This window comes from Furipterus horrens, unplaced genomic scaffold, assembly GCF_987537825.1.
Source record: "Furipterus horrens unplaced genomic scaffold, mFurHor1.1.pri manual_scaffold_13, whole genome shotgun sequence".
NCBI lineage: Eukaryota > Metazoa > Chordata > Mammalia > Chiroptera > Furipteridae > Furipterus > Furipterus horrens.
Genome location: NW_028327183.1, coordinates 55,608,385 through 55,628,151, shown reverse-complemented (window position 1 = coordinate 55,628,151; position 19,767 = coordinate 55,608,385). Strand labels below are relative to the sequence as shown.

Genomic DNA, 19,767 nt, shown 5'->3' with positions numbered 1-19,767 from the left:
TTGTCCCTCAGAAGAGCTGTCCCTTCATGCTGTGGCCCTGTCTTCATTTATGGCACAATGAGTGAGTTCCTTCTTTCATTTGTGGGACAAAGCTGATTCCCATTAAAATATTCCTCGGTGGTCCACGGCCTGTGTGACCTGAGCACTCACGTTCCATCAGTCCCTGAGCTACAGTTTCATTGTTGGCATCATGTCACGAACCTCCGTCCTCAGAGGAGGTTTGGGGTCAGCGGTCCTGTGTGGGTGGGCGGGGTCCATCCTTGTTCATTTCACATCCGATGAAGATGTTGGGATGAGACATGAGAAGTCAGGTGATGGTCCCCACAGTCTAAGGTGGGCTACAGCTGTGCCCGCTCAAGAGCTGATGCCATTTCAGAGGAAACCAAAACCAAAATCAAAAACGAAAGTTTCCAAAATGGAGAGGGAACCACAACAGAGAAAGGAGGCCAAAGCTGGGGGCCTCTCTGTATCCAGGGGTTCCCAGAATAAAGGCTCCTGCACCTGTGTGGGCATGACAGGTACCCTAGTGTCCCCTCAGCAGGGAGAAGGTCTTTCACTAGGTGCAAACTGGAGGCTCTGTGGTCCTCTTGACCATCCGGGATGTCTCTGCCCACTGATGCAGTGCCCGGTCACAGCATTGAGTCACGTCGTGTGTGTGTGTGTGTGTGTGTGTGTGAAACAGACTCAATCCAGTTGAGTCTGACATGGGCGTCTGTCCAGGTCTTAGTGTGAGGCTCACCTTGGAGTCATCCCTGCCAGGCACATCCCAGTCAGATGCTAAGTTTCAGCAGCAAATGTCATGGGGCAGAGTAGCTGAAACTCTCCACCCGCTCTCAGTCCCAAGGCCAGGACAGCCCTGGGAGGGACTGTGTGTGGAGAACCAGGTGTGTGTGAGCTCAGGTGAGTGTCAGCAGGGATGGACCCAGACTCACAGTGGTGTGAGCACTGCCTACAGAGTCAGTAATGGGGGTCATCATATCTGAGAAAACAGAACACAGAGGTTAGGGAATAGTCCTTTTACTGTATATTTAGCTATCTGAAAAAATAAAGGAGACACTTGTATTCTTCAAACAACAGGGGTTATATTATAGAAGAATATGGAATTTTAGAATCAAATTAGGCAAACATCTTAGAGGTAGAAAAAAATTTTGAAATAACACTCAAAATATTATTTCCATCAAAATCAAGATGCAGCTGAAGATACAATTATGAAACTGGAAGGCAGCAATGGGGAAATGTTTAGGGTGCAATACGGGGGGACTGGAATTAGACAATAAGATACATTGAGGCTAGAAAGAGAGAAGCCAACGGATATGGGGAGTTTCAGGAAAACGTGGTGAGGATGGCGTCTGCTACAGCCGTAGAGGCTAACAGCTGGGTGTTTTGCAGAGAAGCAGAGAGAACACGCAGTGCCAGGGAGCACAAATCCAGGCTTTAAAAAATTATTATTTCAGAGAGTTGGGTTACAGTCCACTCTCTGAGTTTCACTTTAAACCTCAATGTCTCATTCAAACCGATGACATTTCTGAAGAAACTATTATCTGATGAGGACACAAGGGCTCGTTGGGTCCAGAGGACATTTTTAGCAATGATTTCAGATTTATCTGTCCTAATCAGGATGCTATGTTTTAAAACAAGACCCTACTTGTATCCATGTATTCAGTTCTCTGAAACAGACTGTGCTCTGAGCTGAAGAGCAGTCTACATTGAGGGATGTGCCTAATAGAAATAAGGAAGCATGTAGACTCACACATGGGAAAGTGAACCAGAGCACGAAGGTGTGGATCCAAAGCAGACACACATGTAGCCTCATGCCATTGGAGTGAGAAGGGAAGGGAATCATTCAATGAAAATCAGTAATGGTGGGAGGACATGTCCGCAGTTCAATAGCACCAGAGTCTCTACAGGCAACGCTTAAGACATATTTCATCATGTCAGCAACTTGTACTGCTGTTGATGTTCTGAACAGTCAGGTCCCTCACTTTGTGCTCCACATGTTTTTGAGAACTTCCTGCTCAACAAGATTTATTTTCAAGAATCTACCTCATCAAATGGTGGACTTGTCTTCTGCATTCACGTCCTCACTGCAGCGTGGGCCCTCCTCTCACTGTCTTGAGCCTGAAACAGCAGCACCCCGAGGGCCACCAGGACCAAGCCAGCGATGCCCATGCGGATGAGATTCTCCACCGTGTAGTCTTGGAGGGGGGAGGCAAAAAAAATGGGGGTAAAGAGGTCATAGAGGTCAGGGCAGACTCAAATCACCCCAGTTCCCCTGGATGTCCACCAGGGCACCTGCATTTCATTGACAGGTTCGACATCCTGAGCCCAACCTCATAACTGAGATTTTCTCCTATACTCGAGTCTTGGCATCTGAATAGTTTTGTGATCATCCCAGAGTATCAGCTACTCCAAAGGAAAAGAAAACATAGGATGTAAGTGAGGAAATGTAGAAATACTTGTCACCTCTTCTGATCTTAAATGGGTCTCTTACACTAACAGTGCCCATCACTGTCCCTGAGGCGAGCATCTTGGGTGTCTTACCTTGCATTTTATTAGAAAGAAAAGATGAACTTGGGGGACTGTAATTTATTCTGAAAGTCAGGACATGAAGAAATGAAGGGCTGGGTCTGCCTTTTCATTACTCTACCTCAGCTAGCATCTTTTATTTGTGACTTAGAAATATAATTTCCACTTGACAACTCTTTCTTCTTCCTATCATTCTTTCAAAAATAAATGATGGAATATGTATAATCCACAATTTTTTTGGATCGTGCACTAACATAACCCATAAGTGTTCATTCATTTTGTTGTCTAATAGATCATAAGAAACTAGCAAAATGACAAAATAAAATATTTAGATAGATACCTGCATGAATGTACAGGCCTCTGTACACACAAGGTAAACTCTGATTATGTGACAAATAAAATTCCAGGAAATACAGGGAAATCTTGGAGGTGGAGGGGCACTGACACGACTTCCTGTGAGAGGTGTTTTGGAAAATGACCCAATTCAGCTAACAACCTGGTGCTCATGGAAACTGAGCAGAAATCCTGCCATCTCTCCACGCCCACGTAATGACACTGGTCCCCAGAGGAGACAGGACATGCTCAGAGTGGACTCTTGCTGTATATCCCACAAGGGTTCACTGGCACCAATTCTGTCAACTGATTTAGCTTTTTAAATACCAGGCAGAATCGGCTTCTGCTTTGAAACATGAGAGGACCAAGTCCCAGATACGGTAGAATTTTGTCACTGGGACCGTCTCAAGGGGGCTGAGCTGACTCCATTTCAGCCTAGACTCCCAGTGGATCCTCAATCACCCTGACCCAGAAACGAGAGGCCCCTTTACTCTGTCTTCCCCTGTGGGCCTCAGTGCACAGGTGCCGGGATGATGCAGGACCCGGGAATCAGCACCACGGACAGAGGCAGGCATGGCGCCTGCTCTTTGCTCCCCACCCGAGCTGGGCATCTTCCCCTTCATGCATCTCCTCTCACACTGACCACACAAGACCCAGTGACCTCAGAGCTACTTGAGACATGCGGTCCCATCCTTAAGCCTTCACCGTAATCCCCGGGATATTAGAAACAAACCCTTCTGTAAATATGTGATGTGTTGAAGCATAAACTCAGAATCTAGCCCAAGACAGGTGGACTTTGTGTGTCTGCTTGGCTAGGAGCACTCCGCTACCCCATAGACATACAGTTTGCTCATGTGGGTGAGGGTCTGTGAACCCTAAATGCTGCCTGAAACAATGACCAGAGGAGGAAGTGGGACTGTGCTGCCTCTTCATGTCACTTACAGTCCTATTTACTTTCTCCAAATGTTGGCCCTTCACACTCTTTAGTCTGCTCCATGCACACGCCCAGTACCTCCTGGATCCTCAGACGGGGTGAGGCCTAGAGAGGGTGGGGACACCCCATCTTCTCCGTCTCTTTATGTGGGTGAGATTCCCCCTATTGGTGACTTCACTGTTTCTCTTTTCTCCCCATCCCAGCCCAGACCTCTCCTGGGACAGTCTGCTCCCCCACTGGACAGGGTAGGAGTCCCTCACCTGAGACCGTGAGCTCCAGGGCATCACTGGGGTGTGACAGCAGGTAGGGGGAGGTGCTGAGTGAGCTGTAGCACCTGTAGGTCCCCTTCTGGCCGGAGGTCACAGGACCAATGATGAAGTTGTCCTGAGAGGGGGCCGCCGTGTACTGCAGATGAAGCTGCCGGGGAGTATCCAGGGACCCCTCCCTGTGCAGGTGGGAGGTGTCAGACCCGACCTCGGATCCACACCGCAGGGTCACGTTTGCTCCCACGGGCACTGAGGGCCCCGGCTGGGCCGAGAGGGAGGGTTTTGTGTACAGTCCTGGGGAGGAGGAGGGGTGTGATGTGCATAGAGCCCCCCTGCACTCCCTGCCCCTGGCCCTGAGCTGAGGAACCATGTCATTCCCCAGGGACACTGTCTGGGACCCCTCGCAGCTCCTCTCTGTCCCTCTGGGAGGGTCTCCTTCATCCCCATGCCCTGAACTCCCCCTTCCTCACTCCTCCCCCTAAATCTCAGCCCCTCCAAGCCTCTGCTCCAGGTCCCTCACCTGAACCCCACACCCCCGCAGTGACCCTGGGCTGAGCCCTGAGCAGACAGGACAGGGCCGTGCAGGGTCCTCACCTGCGATCAGGGTGTCCAGGGGGGCGCTGGGGGCCGACCACGCGTGGGAGAAGCTGTGGCCGCAGTAGCACCTGTACTGGCCCCCGTGGGTGAGGTTCACCCGGCCCAGGGGGAAGTCGGGGCTGGGCTGCCCACTGAGACCCTGGGGACCTGGGGGCCCCGCGTCCTTGGTCAGAGCAAATCTGTCACAGCCGGGCTCTGAGCGACACTGGAGGGTCAGGCTGTCTCCTCGCAGCAGCAGTGCGCCCGGCTGGGCCGAGAGGGAGGGCGCCCTGTACACGCCTGGGGAGGGGGGTCATCAGCACCCAGGGGACACACCCACCACCCACGGGGCCGCAGGGAGAGTTCTCCTGGTCCCTCCCTGAGCCTCCCCCTGTGATCTGTCCCCAACACACCAGTGTCCTTGACCCCACGACCCCCAGGGCTCTACTAGGCACAAGGTTCAGATCAGTTACTTGGTTACAGGAAAGAACAGAAGACAAGTGTGGGCCACCTCACTTGTGACCTCGATGTGCAGAGGGTCACTGAGGTGTGACCGCAGGTTGGGGTAGGAGCTGGAAGAGCTGTAGCATCTGTAGGTCCCCCCATGGGAGGAGCTCACGGGGCCCACAGGGAAGGTGGCCTGGGTCCACCACCTCCCAGCAGAGAACCTCAGTTCGGGTTCCATGCTTCGGGGTGGGTCAGTCCCTCCCTCCGTCAGCAGATACATGGTGCCCGTGATGTTCCGTGATCTGCACAGGAGGAACACGTTCCCTCCCACGGCCACCACTGGGCTTGGCTGGGCTGAGAGGGAGGGGGCCTCGTCCACTCCTGAGGGAGAAGGAGGACAGGAGGTGAAGGGACCATCACCCCACCTTCCCCAGGTGTGGGCTGTGAGGGGTGAGGCCCCTAAAACCACACTGTTCCCTTCAGCCTCTGAGGAGGAGCCTGCAGTGGGGAGGGGACCCGGGTTCCCCCTCACCTGTCACCACCAGGAGCAGTGGGTCACTCCACTCAGACACTGTGTTCCCTATACTGTATGCACACTGGTATAGCCCTGCGTGGTGTGCGCCCACGGACTGAATGAGGAACCCGGTCTTCACATTGGGGACCCGTGGGGTCCTCGTGTCCACGGGCTCAGTGCTTTTGTTTTGATACAGAGCGTAGCCCTCCGCCTGCAGAGGCCCCTGACACCAGATGGTCACAGGGCCCCCCTTGCTGACCATGGGGCCTGGGTCAGCCCAGATGGAGGGCCTGGGGAGGACTCCTGGAAGGGAAGCAGACCTGGAGTCTTGGGATGTCCTTGTCCCCTCAGTTTCCCAAGCTGTAACCCCAGGGCCCCTCCTAGACTGGTCCTCATCAGCCTAGACCCATGTGTGCCCCCAGCTGCCCAGTGGTGATTTGGGGCTGAAGCAGCAGGTTTGGGGGGCGACTCACCGGCCTGGGCTTGGTCCCATGGGCCCCGACACAGCCCTGGAAGAGAGTCGGGTGAGATTGTCCCCCTTCCACACACACAGGAGCTCCAGAGCTGCTCTGGCCCCTGAGCACTGGGGTCAGACCCGGGGCTGAGCACACCTCTCCTCCCCCCAGGACTTCTGTCCCCACTGAGCCTCCTCGGTCCTGGGTCCTTTTGGGGAAGAAGATCTGGGAGGTGAGGGGACCCATCCTTCCCTTTTATCCCAAACTCACCGAGACAGAGAAGGGCAGTGAGGGTCGGGGTCATGGCGCTGTCTCCCAGGGTTCCCCGTGGTCAAGATGGCATATGAGGTCCACAGAGCCCAGCAGGACAGACAGACACACAGGGTGTGACGAGGTCCTGGACTGTGGGATGAGTCACAGTTTCCTTCCCTGCCACAATCTGGTTGAGGAGACAGCAGGTTCTGGGAGTTTGAAACCAGAATGTGTCTCAGCAGACCCCACACGCCTGCCTCCACCTCATGGGAACCCAAATCCAGAGGGTGACACCTCTCCCAGGACAGGAGGGGAGAGGACACAGGGCAGGACTCAGGAGCAGCCCAATTTCTGTTGTAGCTTCGACTTCCTTTTCTCAAACCCACGTGACCTTGGGAATTTCACTTCCCTTTCCCCAGACTCTAAATGCAAATTTGCTTCCCCTTTTTCTCCAACCCCGCAACCAACAGATGTTTCCTGAGCAGTTGACTGTCCTGCATAAACTTCACTGGGGGAGGTGACCTCTCCCCCCTGAACACTCTCAGTGCTGATCAGTGACACCAGGCAGCACAGTGTGTAGGCAGTGGGTGATGTGGGTGTCATTTCTATAATTTGTTGAGAAGGAGAAAAACAGGACAGAAAGAATCAGGGGCCTCTGGCACCTTAGTCATGGAGTGTGGGGACCTGCTGGTGAGGGAGGGACCGGGACACCCTGGGGGCCAGCACAGGACGCTGAGGAAGGGGGTGGTACTTCTATGGACATGTAGTCACCAGCGTGTGCTGTGCCCTGTCACACGGGCCTCTGCTCCCAGCAGGTGCTCCTGGGCTTGTCTTTAAGGTATTGGAAGCCTGTTCATTACTGGGGTGTGTGGGCAGATGGCTGCTTCAAGAACATTCTGTTCCGTGGGGAACAGACTGCACGGGTGGGGGTGGGTGATAAACTGATGAAACTCCAACCCCTTCTCACCCCCATGGAATGAGCTGCTCAGTCCTCTCAGCGGTTTATGAGCATTTCTCATGAAAACCTAACACAAATCCCACAACAGAAGTACATTTGAAGCTGCGTGAGAGGCTGCCGGGGGACATCTTTGTCATTATCTGGTCTGGGACGTGTGCCGAGGCGTCTGCTCTGAGCAGGTTGAATCAGGGGGCACCACGACAAGGCACCGTGTGGACACAACCCAGGTGTGAGGGTTTGGGGAGGGGGGTGGTCACTGGGATGGGTCTGGTTTGCTGGCAGGTATGGGGACGCGCCCCGGCTTGGTGGAAACTCTCTATCCTGCAGAGGTTTCAGGATCGTGGGTGCGGAGAACTGAGGTGACCCGGACACTGATTTCTGTCTGGGAGGAACAAAGGCGGCAGTTCTCTCTAGAGGAGAAAAGTCCTGAACTCCTTTTCCTTGTGCCTTTTATTGAGAAGGGTACAGTCAGGATACACAAGTCACCACTTAACCCCAAAGGCTTTGGTTACTATTAACTTCTAGGGATTACAGATAACAACGGAAGGAGCACAGTGATTGGTTTAGGTCAAGGTGCGCGGGATTCTTGTGTCAGAAAATTACCAGGTGCAGATTTTCATACACTTTTTCTGCCTGTGACTTTGGACATTTTGTTTATGTTAAGGAGGAGATACACAGAGCAGGGCAAGCTTCATAGCGTCATGTACATACTTCAAGCCTGACTTCCCACGGGAACCCTTGGTGCAACTATTGGGCCATGCCTGCCTCCAGCCTTCCCAGTTTTCCGGTTGAGGTTTACAGGCCTTTTGCAAGGCCTAGGGCACAGTGGGGCTACAGTTCCCAATAGCACAGAAAGCTGCCCTCTACAGGGGGGAGGTGGCTCTGCTTGGGGTGGAGAGTTGGGCTCAGCCCACTCGTAAGCCACAGGCACTGTCAGGGGGAGAGACTGGGTGTAGCTGCAGCGAGGGGACCCCTATGGGAAGACTCCGTGCAGGGGAGGGGCCAGGACAGGTGCGCTCAGGTCCACGAGAGGAAAACACCTCCTCTGGGTGGGAGGGTCTGCAGGAGGCCAGAGAGGAGGGTGACGGAATCACATCCACAGGAGGTCTGGGTATTCAGCTGAGGGGATGGTGGTGGTGAACTGGTCCGTGAAAGAAGGGCTGGGGTCAGAGGTGTGGGCGTGCCCCTAGGGTGAGGGGAGCGGTGGAAAGATGGAGGGCCCATCCAATCTCCGCCAGGGTTGCCTGCAGGGGCCCATGGGGCTGTCTTAGGACTGAGGACCCCAGGAAGGAGCAGAAAGCTGGGGAGCCGTGGTGACACTGTGGCCTGACCCACAGCGGGAGCCGCCCCGCCCTGGGCTGGGTGTGTGTTTGTGTCCCCCTCACACTTCCTCTCTCTCACTCCCGTGTGTCTGTGAGCAGGAGACCTTCTCCGTCTCTGCCATCCTGTGCTCTGAGGCCCATCTCCTCCTCGCTGCCCTTCTCTGTGCGTGAGGGACTCCCCACCTGACACTGATTCCAATCCCACACGCTGGGCAGAGACACCAGGTGCGGGCAGTTCAGAGGCTGTGATTTACAACATGGAGAAGTACTTACTGACCGTCTGTGTTGACCAGTAACTTCCACTCTATCTTCCTCATCGCGGAGAAGTTGGAAGCTCAGCTCTCATGGTTGTGAGGAGCAGCAGCGACCGAGACATGAAGACCCTCCATCTGGTGTCACTTCTGGGGCCTGACTGAGATGCGGGCAGTGGGACTTGTGCAGGAAGGACTGCTTGGGAGCCACAGGCTTATCCCTCCCTCCCCCCAACCTGCAAGGGCTGTGGCCCATTCTTGGTTGAATGGCAGGTGAGCACAGATGGAAAGGACACAGGAACATGCTGCCCACCCTGGGTCCTGCACCCCCACACCCTGGAATGAGGGTGGGCTCCCACCATGGGGCTGAGCCCTTAGCACTGGGCCTTGAGGGCATCTCAGACCTGGGGTCTCCCGCCTCCCATGAAACGGCATGTGGACAGGGGACAACTTCTAAGGTAAAAGGGACCCACAGGGAACCATGTGGTTGACTTGCATTTGTTTCTGATGACGTAAAATTCATGTAACATAGAATTGAGGCTTTTAAAGCATAGAATTCCCTGGAGTTTAGTAAATTCACGGTGTTGCACCATCACGTCTCTCTAGTTTCAAGGTTTTCATGCCCGAAAGGAAAACAGCAAGGTGCCTGGCTCCCGTCTCTCCTGCACGTCAGCCCCCGAGAAACCACCTGATTTCTGTCTCAATGGGCTCCCTTCTCCTGGACATTTCATATAAAATCACAGAAATGGGACCTTTTGTGTTTAGATTTTTATTTAACTGAAAAAGTTTGATGTTCACTCACAATATGGCAGGTGCCCATAGTTTGTTCCTTACATTTAAAAAAACATTCAGGCTATGAAGACACAACATTTAGTCGTATGAATGGGATCCAGCATGAAGAAGTGTGTAGATGTGAATCCAAACCAGCCATGTGGGTGACCGTCATGCCACTGGAGTGAGAACAGAAGGACAGTCAATGGGTGTCTGTGATGACTGGGAGGCACAGCCCCACAGTGGGATGGAGGAGGCGTCTCACCAGAAAGATGGCTCATCTTTCCTGCCCCCATATGTCACCATCCACGTCTGCTCCCCTGGACGATCTCAGCAGCAGTTCCCCAGCTGCGGCCCAGACTGTCGCTCACCACGTCCTGGGACATCAGATGGGCTCCACGCTCCCCCACTCTGAACGGTGCCCGTCCCCTCTGTGTTCACGTCCCGGCTGCAGCGTGGGCCCTCCTCTCACAGTCACGAGCCTGAAACAGCAGCACCCCGAGGGCCACCAGGACCAGACCAGCCACGACCATGCGGATGAGATTCTCCACCGTGTAGTCCTGGGGGTGGGAGGCTAGGGATTGTGGGGAAACAGGTCACAGAAATAAGAAAGATAGAAGTCACCCCCGAATCATGGTTGTCCTCCCAGAACACCTGCGTCCCTATGACAGGACATGACCCTCTGCCCCAGCCCCGTCACTGAGGACTTACCCTGCTCCCCACTCCTGGTACCTGGGCTGGTCTGTGATGGGCTGATGGTGCCGGCTGCTCCTGAGAATGACAAAAGGTAGGACCTGACCCAGCCTGTCCCTGCGTTCTCAGATCTAATACCCGCTTCTCGCAAAATAGGCTCTGTGTTGTCCTTAGTGACACCTCTCTCTGCGGAGGAAGGTGCCCTCTGGAATCCTTGTCGCTCACACAAATGCAGATCCCCATTTCTCTGTCCTGGTGGAACCTATTTTGGTGGTTCCCCACATTCAAAACAGTTTTCTCTCCTATTCAATGCATCTCTCCTCTGTTCTGGTTTCAGTCAGGGACCCAGGACCATGTTATTTAATTGCTTTGGGAGGAGAGTGCCCACTTATTCTATAGCTGAGGCTGCAGGTATTGGAATGAGGGGATGGTGGTCTTGGATTCCTATGTCAGGAGCCCATCGGATTGAGGGTCTGGGCCTGACCCCCTTTTTAACAAGTTCATTCCATTCACCTGGTGTTTCATAATTATTTAATCCATCGGTAATAATTCTTCCCCTAGTCAGGACTGCCAACATAGGATATGTGTGCGAGTTTATTATGCTTGTATGTAATTTACATGTATGCACATATCTACGCACATATACACTCTTTCACATACAAGCACACACAGATCTATTTGTATTATTTGCAAAAGTTAGTGCTGAGTCAGTACGTCATTATGACAGCATTTCTGGTTTTCTGTGGCTGAGCAGATAAGTAGCAAACATGTGAATCCACACAGGATGAAATATGCTGGTCAGACTCACACACACACACACACACACACACACACACACACACACACATGCGCACTGAGGGAAGGAGACTATATCAGGTGCAAGGAGGCAGGTCTGCGCTGGGCAGGGTCAGGAGTGAAGGTCTTCCTTGGACGTGACCGTTGAGCTGATTTCTGAACGGGGAGGAGGGGCTTGAGCAGCCCCGTGAGGACCCGTCGCCCTCCCTGAGCCTCCCGCTCTCACTGCTTCTCACTCCCAGGGCCTCTGGGCCCAGAACCCTGGCACCTCCTCCCCTGACCTGCCACCAGGGCTGCCCCTGAGACCTGCCTCCCCACTAAGTCACTCAGGGGCCAGGATGAGTTGTCCTCACCTGAGACCAGGAGCTGAAGGGCATCACTGGGCTGTGACCACATATGGGGCGTGTTCCTGTAACAGCCGTAGCATCTGAACGTCCACCTGCGGCCGGGGGTCACGGGGCCCACAGAGAACAGGGCCTGGAAGTGCCCACTGGGCTGTATCTGTGAGTCCCGGGTCCAGGAGAGCCTGTCCTCTCCTTTCTTAGTCAGAATGAACCTGTCAAATCCCTCCCATGAGCGACACTGGAGGGTCCTGTTCCCTCCTGAGGTCACGACAGGGCTGGGCAGGGCTGAGAGGCTGGGTTTGCTGATGTAGGATCCTAGGAGAGAAGGAGGCAGAGAGTTAAATGGGGATCACACCTCCCGCATGTCCCCCAGGGCTGAACTGTAAGGGGGAGACACCCTGAGAACACCCCCTTCCTGAGGGCAGAGCCTGAGACTGGGACCCCTGAGTGTCCTCTCACCTGTCACCACCAGCTCCAGGGGGTCTCTGCGCTCTGACCGGCCAGCGGGGCTGAGGTAGTAACAGCGATAGACCCCTGCGTATAGGTCTGTCATGTATGTGATGGAGAACTTGGCCTTGTTCCCGGGCTCCAGTGGCTTGTTTCTGTCCCAGGGCACTGGGCTTCCCTCTCTGTCCACACGGTACTCCTCAGCCTCCAGGGTCCCCTGACACCAGATCGTCACAGGGCTCCCCCAGAGGATCACAGGGCCTGGCTCAGCCCACATGATGGACTTGGGGAGGGTCCCTGGAAGGAATCAGGGGCTGGGTCAGAAGTCATTTCCCAACCCTAGTGCCCAGCTGTCAGCCCCGAACACGTCAGTTGTTCTTCATCCGTCAGCCCAGACCTGCTGTTCTCCACCCCAACCTCCCAAGGGGTAGCCCCTTGTCCCCAGTGAGGACAGGGACCTGGGACACCTGGGGAGACTCACCTGCCTGCACTGGGGTCTGAAGGCCCACGCTCAGCCCTGGAAGAGTGGCGCTGTGAGAGACCTGCCCTGAATTCTGAGAGGGACCCTCCTCCCCGTGAGCCCCGAGTCCTGGGTCCTGGCAGAGCAGGGATTCCCCTCCCCCTCCTCACATATCACCCAGGCAGAGCAGGGCCGTGAGGGTGGGGGCCATGCTGTCTCTCCTCTCTGGACGCCGCTGTGCAGAAGGAAGAGACCCCGGTGTCCTCAGGGTAGACAGACACACAGGGTGTGGCCACTGGGAGGCTGGCCCTCCCTGTCATGAGGGTGTCACGTCAGCAGCCTCTCAGAAAGGGGAACAGGGTCTCCCCAGGAACCCGGCCCTCATTCCCATGATGGAGCTGGAAACAGACCCTGAGCCTTCTGGGATGCTCCTTGCAGGTGAGGTGATTTAGGGCACATCCTTCCAGGTCAGAGTCTACCCCACGGGGCCCCCTCCCCTTCAGCTGTCCATCAGCATCTGCCTGTGCGTCCTTCCCATGGACACTGGTTACCTGGCCCTGCAGGTGCTTCAGGAAGACATGGTCCCTGTGCCTGCAGAGCTCAGACGACAGAGACACGTCTCCCTCCCGCTGTGCAGGCAGGTCCAGTGTCACTGTGACCATGAGCACCAAGGGCACATGCAGGGAAGGAGCAGAAGGACACGCACCCCTTGCCCTGGCCCCAGAGTGTGGCTTCTCTTTCTACCACAGCCCCTCATGAACTTCTCCTTTTTCTTGGCAACAGCGTCCACCCACTCCTTCCAGGAAACCAGCCTGACTCACTCCTGCTCCTCTGAGCCCGTCCCCTGGGCAGAGCTGTCCCCACACTCTGCGTTCTGCCCTCTGGTCTTCACCCCTTGAGGACAATGAGTGGGTTAATGCACTCATTTGGGTGACAAAGCTCATTCTTAGTTAAATGCTCCTCCACCATCCACTGCCCTTGTGTTATTGAGCAGTAATACTCGGTCTCTGGGCCTCAGTTTCCCCACCTGCAACGTGTTGTCATGAACCCCCACTCCTTAGAGTGACTGTGGTAGCTGTGCCTGGGACATGGAGGGACCCGTCCTTGCTGATTTACAGATCCGATGAAGATGTGTGGGCTGAGAAATGAGAGGGTCAAGGTACCTGACTCTACAGTCAGGGTGGACGGTGGACAGGCCCCCTGAAGGTCCCCCATGTGCTCCTAATTTCTGAAATACACACCAGGCTCAATGCAGAAAAGTGAGAAGTAAAAGTTCCCAGTATCACAGGCACCTACCACAAATAAAACAGGCCAAAGCTGAGTGGCCGCCAATGCCTGGCATGAGCTAGGGGTCATCCAATGGGAGACTCCACTCTGTGGTCAGAAAAATATCTGCCGGGCACTCCCACGCAGGGAGGGGACTTGGGGCAAGAAGGCAGTTGGAAGAAGTGTTTTCCCCTCCCCATCTTTGGGGGTTGACGCTGGGATATCTCTGCCAACTGACGGCCCATGGTCAGCACTGAGCCATGTCCCCTGTGTGTGTGAAGCTGAGTCAATTCAGTGTCATCTGACATGGGTGTCTGGGCAGGCTTGTGTGAGGCTCACATTGGAGCCACCATATCTTTCCGTTTTTTAAAAAATATTTTATTTATTAATTTTCAGAGAGAGGGTAAGGGAGGGAAAAGGAAAGGGAGAGAAATATAAATGTGTGGTTGCCTCTCACATGCCCCCAACTGGGGACCCAGCCTGAAACCCAGGCATGTGCCCTGACTGGGAATCAAACTTGCGACCCTTTGATTCACAGGACAGCACTCAATCCACTGAGCCACGCCAGCCAGGGCTGGAACCATCTTTTTCCAGGCACAACATGGTCAGATGCTAAGTTTGGTGAGCGCACACGACGGGGTGGGGCACGTTAGCCCTTTCAGGTCTGAATATCAGGACATCAAACTCTCTGTGGACAAATGGACGTGTGGGAAGTTCATTTCCAACAGGAATGGACATCAAGAAGAAACCCTCCAAACGACACCTGGTGGTGTGAAAGGCTGTCTACAGAGCCATTAATGGGACTAAGATTTCTGAGAAAACACTAGGAGTATATGGAACTCATTTTAATCTAAGCATGTTTAAATATCTGGGAAAAATAGGGAGATCCAAGATGGCGGAGGAGTAAGTGAAAGCTACACTAACCTCCTCCCAGGAGCAGTCTGGATTTACAACTTAATCGTGGAGAAGTCATCTGGAATAACCAACTGAACACTAGCTGGAGAGAACTCATAACCACGGGGAGATAGGAAATGCCGCTACATCACAGCGTGACCAGTAGGGAGTGCGGAGATGAGAAAGCACTGAACGGGCTCCCACGGTGGCAGCTGAAGGGACTGAGAAACAGCTCAGCAGCTGGGAGTTGCCCCTGAGAAGGGCAGGGTCTAAACCCCCAGCTGGGCTTCCCAACCTACAGCAAGAGACTGGAAAGTAAAATAGTATCCAGCTGTGAAAAGCAAAAAACCACAGGATTTCTTGCTAGCTGGAAACAGCTGGAGAAAAAGAGTTCTTAAGCGGATCATGTACAAAAATATTTTGGCCCCTACTTACCCTGGGCTCAAACAGCGGGAAGGCAGAGAGGACCAGATCCCAGTGCTGACTCATTCCCAGTACTGCAGGCAGACCATTCCCCTCTGAGTGGCGTCAGCCTGAGGGGAAGCAAAAGCCCCGCCTACAGGAATTAAGCTGCCACACCCACGGTCCTTAAACCTGACGGCAAATCACAGATTGAATAGATTAACAACTGAAGGAGGCAGACAAAGGCAGTAGATCCCTGGAAGTCTCCAACAGGCTGCCTAGGGCCAGACTGGTACACGATCTGACGCCACCAGGGGCAGATCCAGGAAGTGCAGATCAATCTAAGAAGCAGCAACAAACAATAAGAGTCACAAAAATGGGGAGACAGAGAAACAACCCCCCCATCAAAAGGAAAGGAAGAATCCCCAGAAAGAGTGCTAAATAAAATAGAGGAAAGCAAACTATCAGACATGGAATTCAAAACAGATATTCTGGGGAAGATCAATGAGCTCAGCGAGCTCAAGAAAAACTACAAAGAACTCCAGGGAAACTACAAGGAATTTACAGAGCATTACACCAGCATGAAGAAGGAATAGAAGCTTTCGATAAGAGCCAGGAACAAATGAAGAATACAATTTCTGAACTGAAGAACAAAGTAGAAGGAATTAAAAGCAGGCTAGAGGAAGCAGGAGATCAGATCAGCGAGCTGGAGGACAACGTAGACAAAAATTCCCAGACAGTGCAACAAAACGAAAATAGATTGAAAAAGAATGAAGAGGTTTTAAGAGAGCTGCAGGACAGCATAAAACATAATAATATCTGTATCATAGAAATCAGTAGGAGAAGAAGAGGAGCAAGGGGTAGAAAACCTGTTTGAAAAAGTAATGACAGAAAACTTCCCTAACTTGACGAGAGGAAAAATCATGCAAGTCCAGGAAGCACAGAGGATCCCAATGAAGGTCAACTCCAAGACACATCCTAATTAAAATGACAACATTGAAAGACGAAGAGAGAATAATAAAAGCAGCAAGAGAGAAACAGCTAATAACCTACAAGGGAGCTCCAATAAGGCTACCATTAGATTTCTCAACAGAAACACTACAAGCCAGAAGAGAATGGAAAATTTATTTCAAGCAATGAAAAACAAAGGCCTGACCAGGGGCAGATCCAGGAAGTGCAGATCATTCTAGGAAGCACCAACAAACAATAGGAGTCACAAAAATGGGGAGACAGAGAAACAACACCCCATCGAAAGGAAAGGTAGAGTCCCCAGAAGGAGTGCTAAATGAAATAGAGGGGAGCCAACTATCAGATATGGAATTGAAAGCATGTATTATAGAGAACCCCCTGGCTGGTTTGGCTCAGTGGATTGAGCGTCAGCCTGCGAGCTAAGTGTCGCTGGTTCTATCTTCCAGTCAGGGCACATCAGAGAAGGAAAACTCTGACTCCAAAAAACCTCCGCTGCATTGCGGCATACCTCTTCAGGGGAAAGGCTAAGGGAGTAAACCCCAGACAGAAAATCCGGAGCCGGAGTCCCTAAGGCGGTTTGATGTTGTAGTCAACACCGGCAACTCCTGCGGCGCACCTGAAGCCAAGCTGTATTGACTCTGTCTTTCCCCTTGGACCCTTCAGCTGTGAAGAGAGGGGGGGTCTGCTGCATGGGCAACAGCTGGCCCTCCATATCACCCTGCCCAGGCTTTGTAGCTTCACTGGAGAGGACACTCCAGCGTCATCGCAAGATGTCGACTCAACACGGGAGGAGACAGATACCGGTTATAAGCTCATCCGATTGGCGAAGGAAACGAGCGCCAGGGGTCTCCTCTGATGGTGGGAGAGGTCATCGCACCTCACTGGACAGCTACCACCCGCCTCAAGCTGGGCAGCCCCCAGCCAATTAGGTGCCGTCTCGCCATGGCTCGCCTGCCCCACTGGGTGCGTGGGGATCAGAGAGGCGCCTCTCGAAAAGTGGGCCACAAAACACCCGCACCAGTTAATTCCAAGCAAACAACAAGAAAGAAGCCTCCGGCTCTTCGCCTCGCTAGCTGGAACATCAGGACCATGTGCCCCGGACTTACTGCAGACCTTCCGTGGGTCAAGGGTGCCAGGAAAACAGCTGTCATCGATAGGGAACTGGCACGACTAAACATCGACATTGCGGCTCTACAGGAGAACCGGTTGGCCGACAACGGAACTATCAGAGAAACCAACTACACCTTCTACTGGCAAGGGAAGTCTCCAGACCAACCAAGACAGCACGGTGTTGGGTTCGCTGTGAAGAACATGCTTGTTAACTCCATAGAGCCACCCACAGGAGGCACAGAGAGATTACTTACCCTCCGATTGTCAACAACTTTCGGCCCAGTCAGCATTCTTAGCGCGTACGCCCCAACCCTCTGCGCCACCACCGAAGAGAAAGAACAGTTCTACCATGCACTGGACGAAGCGTTATCCAAGATCCCCAGAAGTAACGCTCTTTATCTCCTTGGAGACTTCAACGGAAGAGTAGGAGCCGACCACACGTCCTGGCCCACCTGCCTCGGAAACTTTGGGAGAGGAAAGATCAATGAGAATGGTCAGCGACTGCTTGAGCTTTCGTGTCACCACGGCCTGTGCGTGACAAACACATTCTTCAAGTGCAACGAGATCCACCAGGTGTCATGGAGGCATTCCCGCTCCCGCCACTGGCACCAGCTTGACCTCGTCATCACCAGAAGAACGGATATTGGCAGCACCCTCCTCACCCGCAGCTACCACAGTGCAGACTGCGACACGGACCATGCCCTCGTGGTAAGCAAGGTGCGCATAATGCCGAAGAGGTTGCACCACTCCAAGATGAAGGGTCGCCCACGCATCAACACCAGTTGTGCCAGCAACCCAGTTAAGACCCAGCAATTCATCAACAGGATGGAAGATGCACTCGGCGAGGGAACGGCGGCAGATGACATTATCGAATCCAATTGGCTACATCTCCGCGACGCCATATACAACTCCGCCATTATTGCTTACGGGAAGAAAGAGCGGAAGAACGCTGACTGGTACGAGGCTCACTGGGAAGAAATGGAACCCGTGATCGAGGCTAAGAGGAAGGCCCTACTGGCTTACAAGGCCACGCCCACTCCCAGTACACTTCAAGCTCTACGGGCTGCCAGGAACAAAGTCCAGAAGACCGCCCGCCAGTGTGCCAACACCTATTGGCTAAACCTGTGCAGTAGCATCCAGGAAGCCGCCGATATAGGCAACGGACAAGGAATGTATGCGGGTATCAAGAAGGCAACAGGCCCAATCCCCTCCAAGATCGCCCCCCTTAAGTCCAAGACAGGTAAGGTCATCACTGATCAGGAACAGCAAATGTGGCGGTGGACAGAGCACTACCTCGAGCTGTACGCAACGAAGAACACCGTAACAGACACTGCTCTTAACGCCATCCCAGACCTACCAGTCATGGAGGAGCTAGACACCCCACCTACTGCGGCAGAGCTCGGCAAAGCCATCGACCGCCTCGCTTGCGGGAAAGCACCAGGAAGCGACGGAATCCCTCCAGAAATCCTAAAGAGCGGGAAACCAGTCCTGCTACAGCCGCTCCACCATCTACTCTGTCGCTGCTAGAAGGAGGGTTAAATCCCTCAGGATATGAGAGACGCCAACAGTATCACCGTGTACAAGAACAAAGGTGACCGCAGCGACTGCAACAACTACCAGGGCATCTCTCTTCTCAGCGTCGTCGGCAAAGTATTCGCCCGGGTCGCTCTTGCCCGCCTGCAGACCCTTGCTTCCCGCGTCTACCCAGAGTTTCAGTGTGGCTTCAGAGCTGGCCGATCAACAGTGGACATGATCTTCTCCATACGCCAGCTGCAGGAGAAGTGTCACGAGCAGCATAAACCCTCTACCTCGCCTTTATCGACCTCACGAAGGCGTTTGATCTGGTCAGTCGAAGCGGACTCTTCAGCTTGCTACGGAAGATTGGCTGTCCACCACATCTGCTTGCTGTGGTCATGTCCTTTCACGACAACATGCACAGCACGGTGTCCTACAACGGCGCAACCTCTGAGGCCTTCCCAGTCAGCAGCGGAGTAAAGCAGGGCTGCGTCCTCACGCCTACGCTGTTCAGAATCTTCTTCTCCATGCTCCTCCAATACGCCTTTAAGGACTGCAGCGAGGGTGTCTTCATTCACACCAGATCCGATGGCAAGCTCTACAACCTGGCCCGTCTACGAGCCAAGACCAAAGTCAAAGAGGTGCTCATCCGTGAGATGCTCTTCGCCGACGACGCAGCCTTGACATCACACTCCGAAGAGGGACTCCAGCAGCTAGTCACTTGCCTTTCCCACGCATGCAAGGAGTTTGGACTAGCCATCAGCCTGACGAAGACGAACGTTATGGCTCAAGGCACGGGGACTCCCCCATGCATCACCATCGACGGATACACCCTGGAGGTTGTCAACGACTTCACTTACCTCGGGTCCACCATCTCGAGCTCATTGTCAGTCGACTTGGAGGTCAACCGGAGAATCACCAGGGCAGCCACAGTTATGGCCAAACTGAACCGGCGAGCGTGGAACAATTCCAGCCTCACTGAGAAAACCAGACTGCGCATCTACCAAGCCTGCATACTCAGCACTCTCCTCTATGGCAGCGAGACGTGGACCACCTACGCAAGGCACGAAAGGAAACTCATCAGCTTCCACATGAGGTGCCTGCGACGCGTCCTGCATGTCACCTGGCAGGATAAGGTCCCCAACACCGAGGTGCTGAAGCGAGCCAACATGAGCAGTTTGTGTGCAGTTCTTAGTGAGAGACGCCTCAGATGGCTCGGCCATGTCAAAAGAATGGATGCAGGCCGTATTCCCAAAGATCTCCTCTA

The 19,767-nt window shown here is 53.6% G+C and overlaps 2 protein-coding genes across 2 annotated transcripts; both read right to left on the bottom strand.

The window, feature by feature from the left end:
* Positions 1–1,714: 1,714 nt before the first annotated feature.
* Positions 1,715–6,478, bottom strand: LOC149995460 (leukocyte immunoglobulin-like receptor subfamily A member 6). The gene is made up of 7 exons (XM_090261162.1): positions 6,322–6,478; positions 6,070–6,105; positions 5,615–5,899; positions 5,152–5,463; positions 4,654–4,935; positions 4,054–4,353; positions 1,715–2,195 (listed from the first exon to the last, which is right to left on the bottom strand). Exons 1-7 carry the CDS (start codon positions 6,353–6,355, stop codon positions 2,074–2,076), a joined length of 1,371 nt encoding a protein of 456 aa, XP_090117288.1. The 5' UTR covers positions 6,356–6,478; the 3' UTR covers positions 1,715–2,073.
* Positions 6,479–9,893: 3,415 nt separating this feature from the next.
* LOC149995459 (leukocyte immunoglobulin-like receptor subfamily A member 5) lies at positions 9,894–12,568 on the bottom strand. Its single transcript, XM_090259235.1, has 6 exons — positions 12,522–12,568; positions 12,366–12,401; positions 11,897–12,181; positions 11,447–11,752; positions 10,317–10,376; positions 9,894–10,179 (listed from the first exon to the last, which is right to left on the bottom strand). Exons 1-6 carry the CDS (start codon positions 12,553–12,555, stop codon positions 10,043–10,045), a joined length of 858 nt encoding a protein of 285 aa, XP_090115361.1. The 5' UTR covers positions 12,556–12,568; the 3' UTR covers positions 9,894–10,042.
* Positions 12,569–19,767: the final 7,199 nt, after the last annotated feature.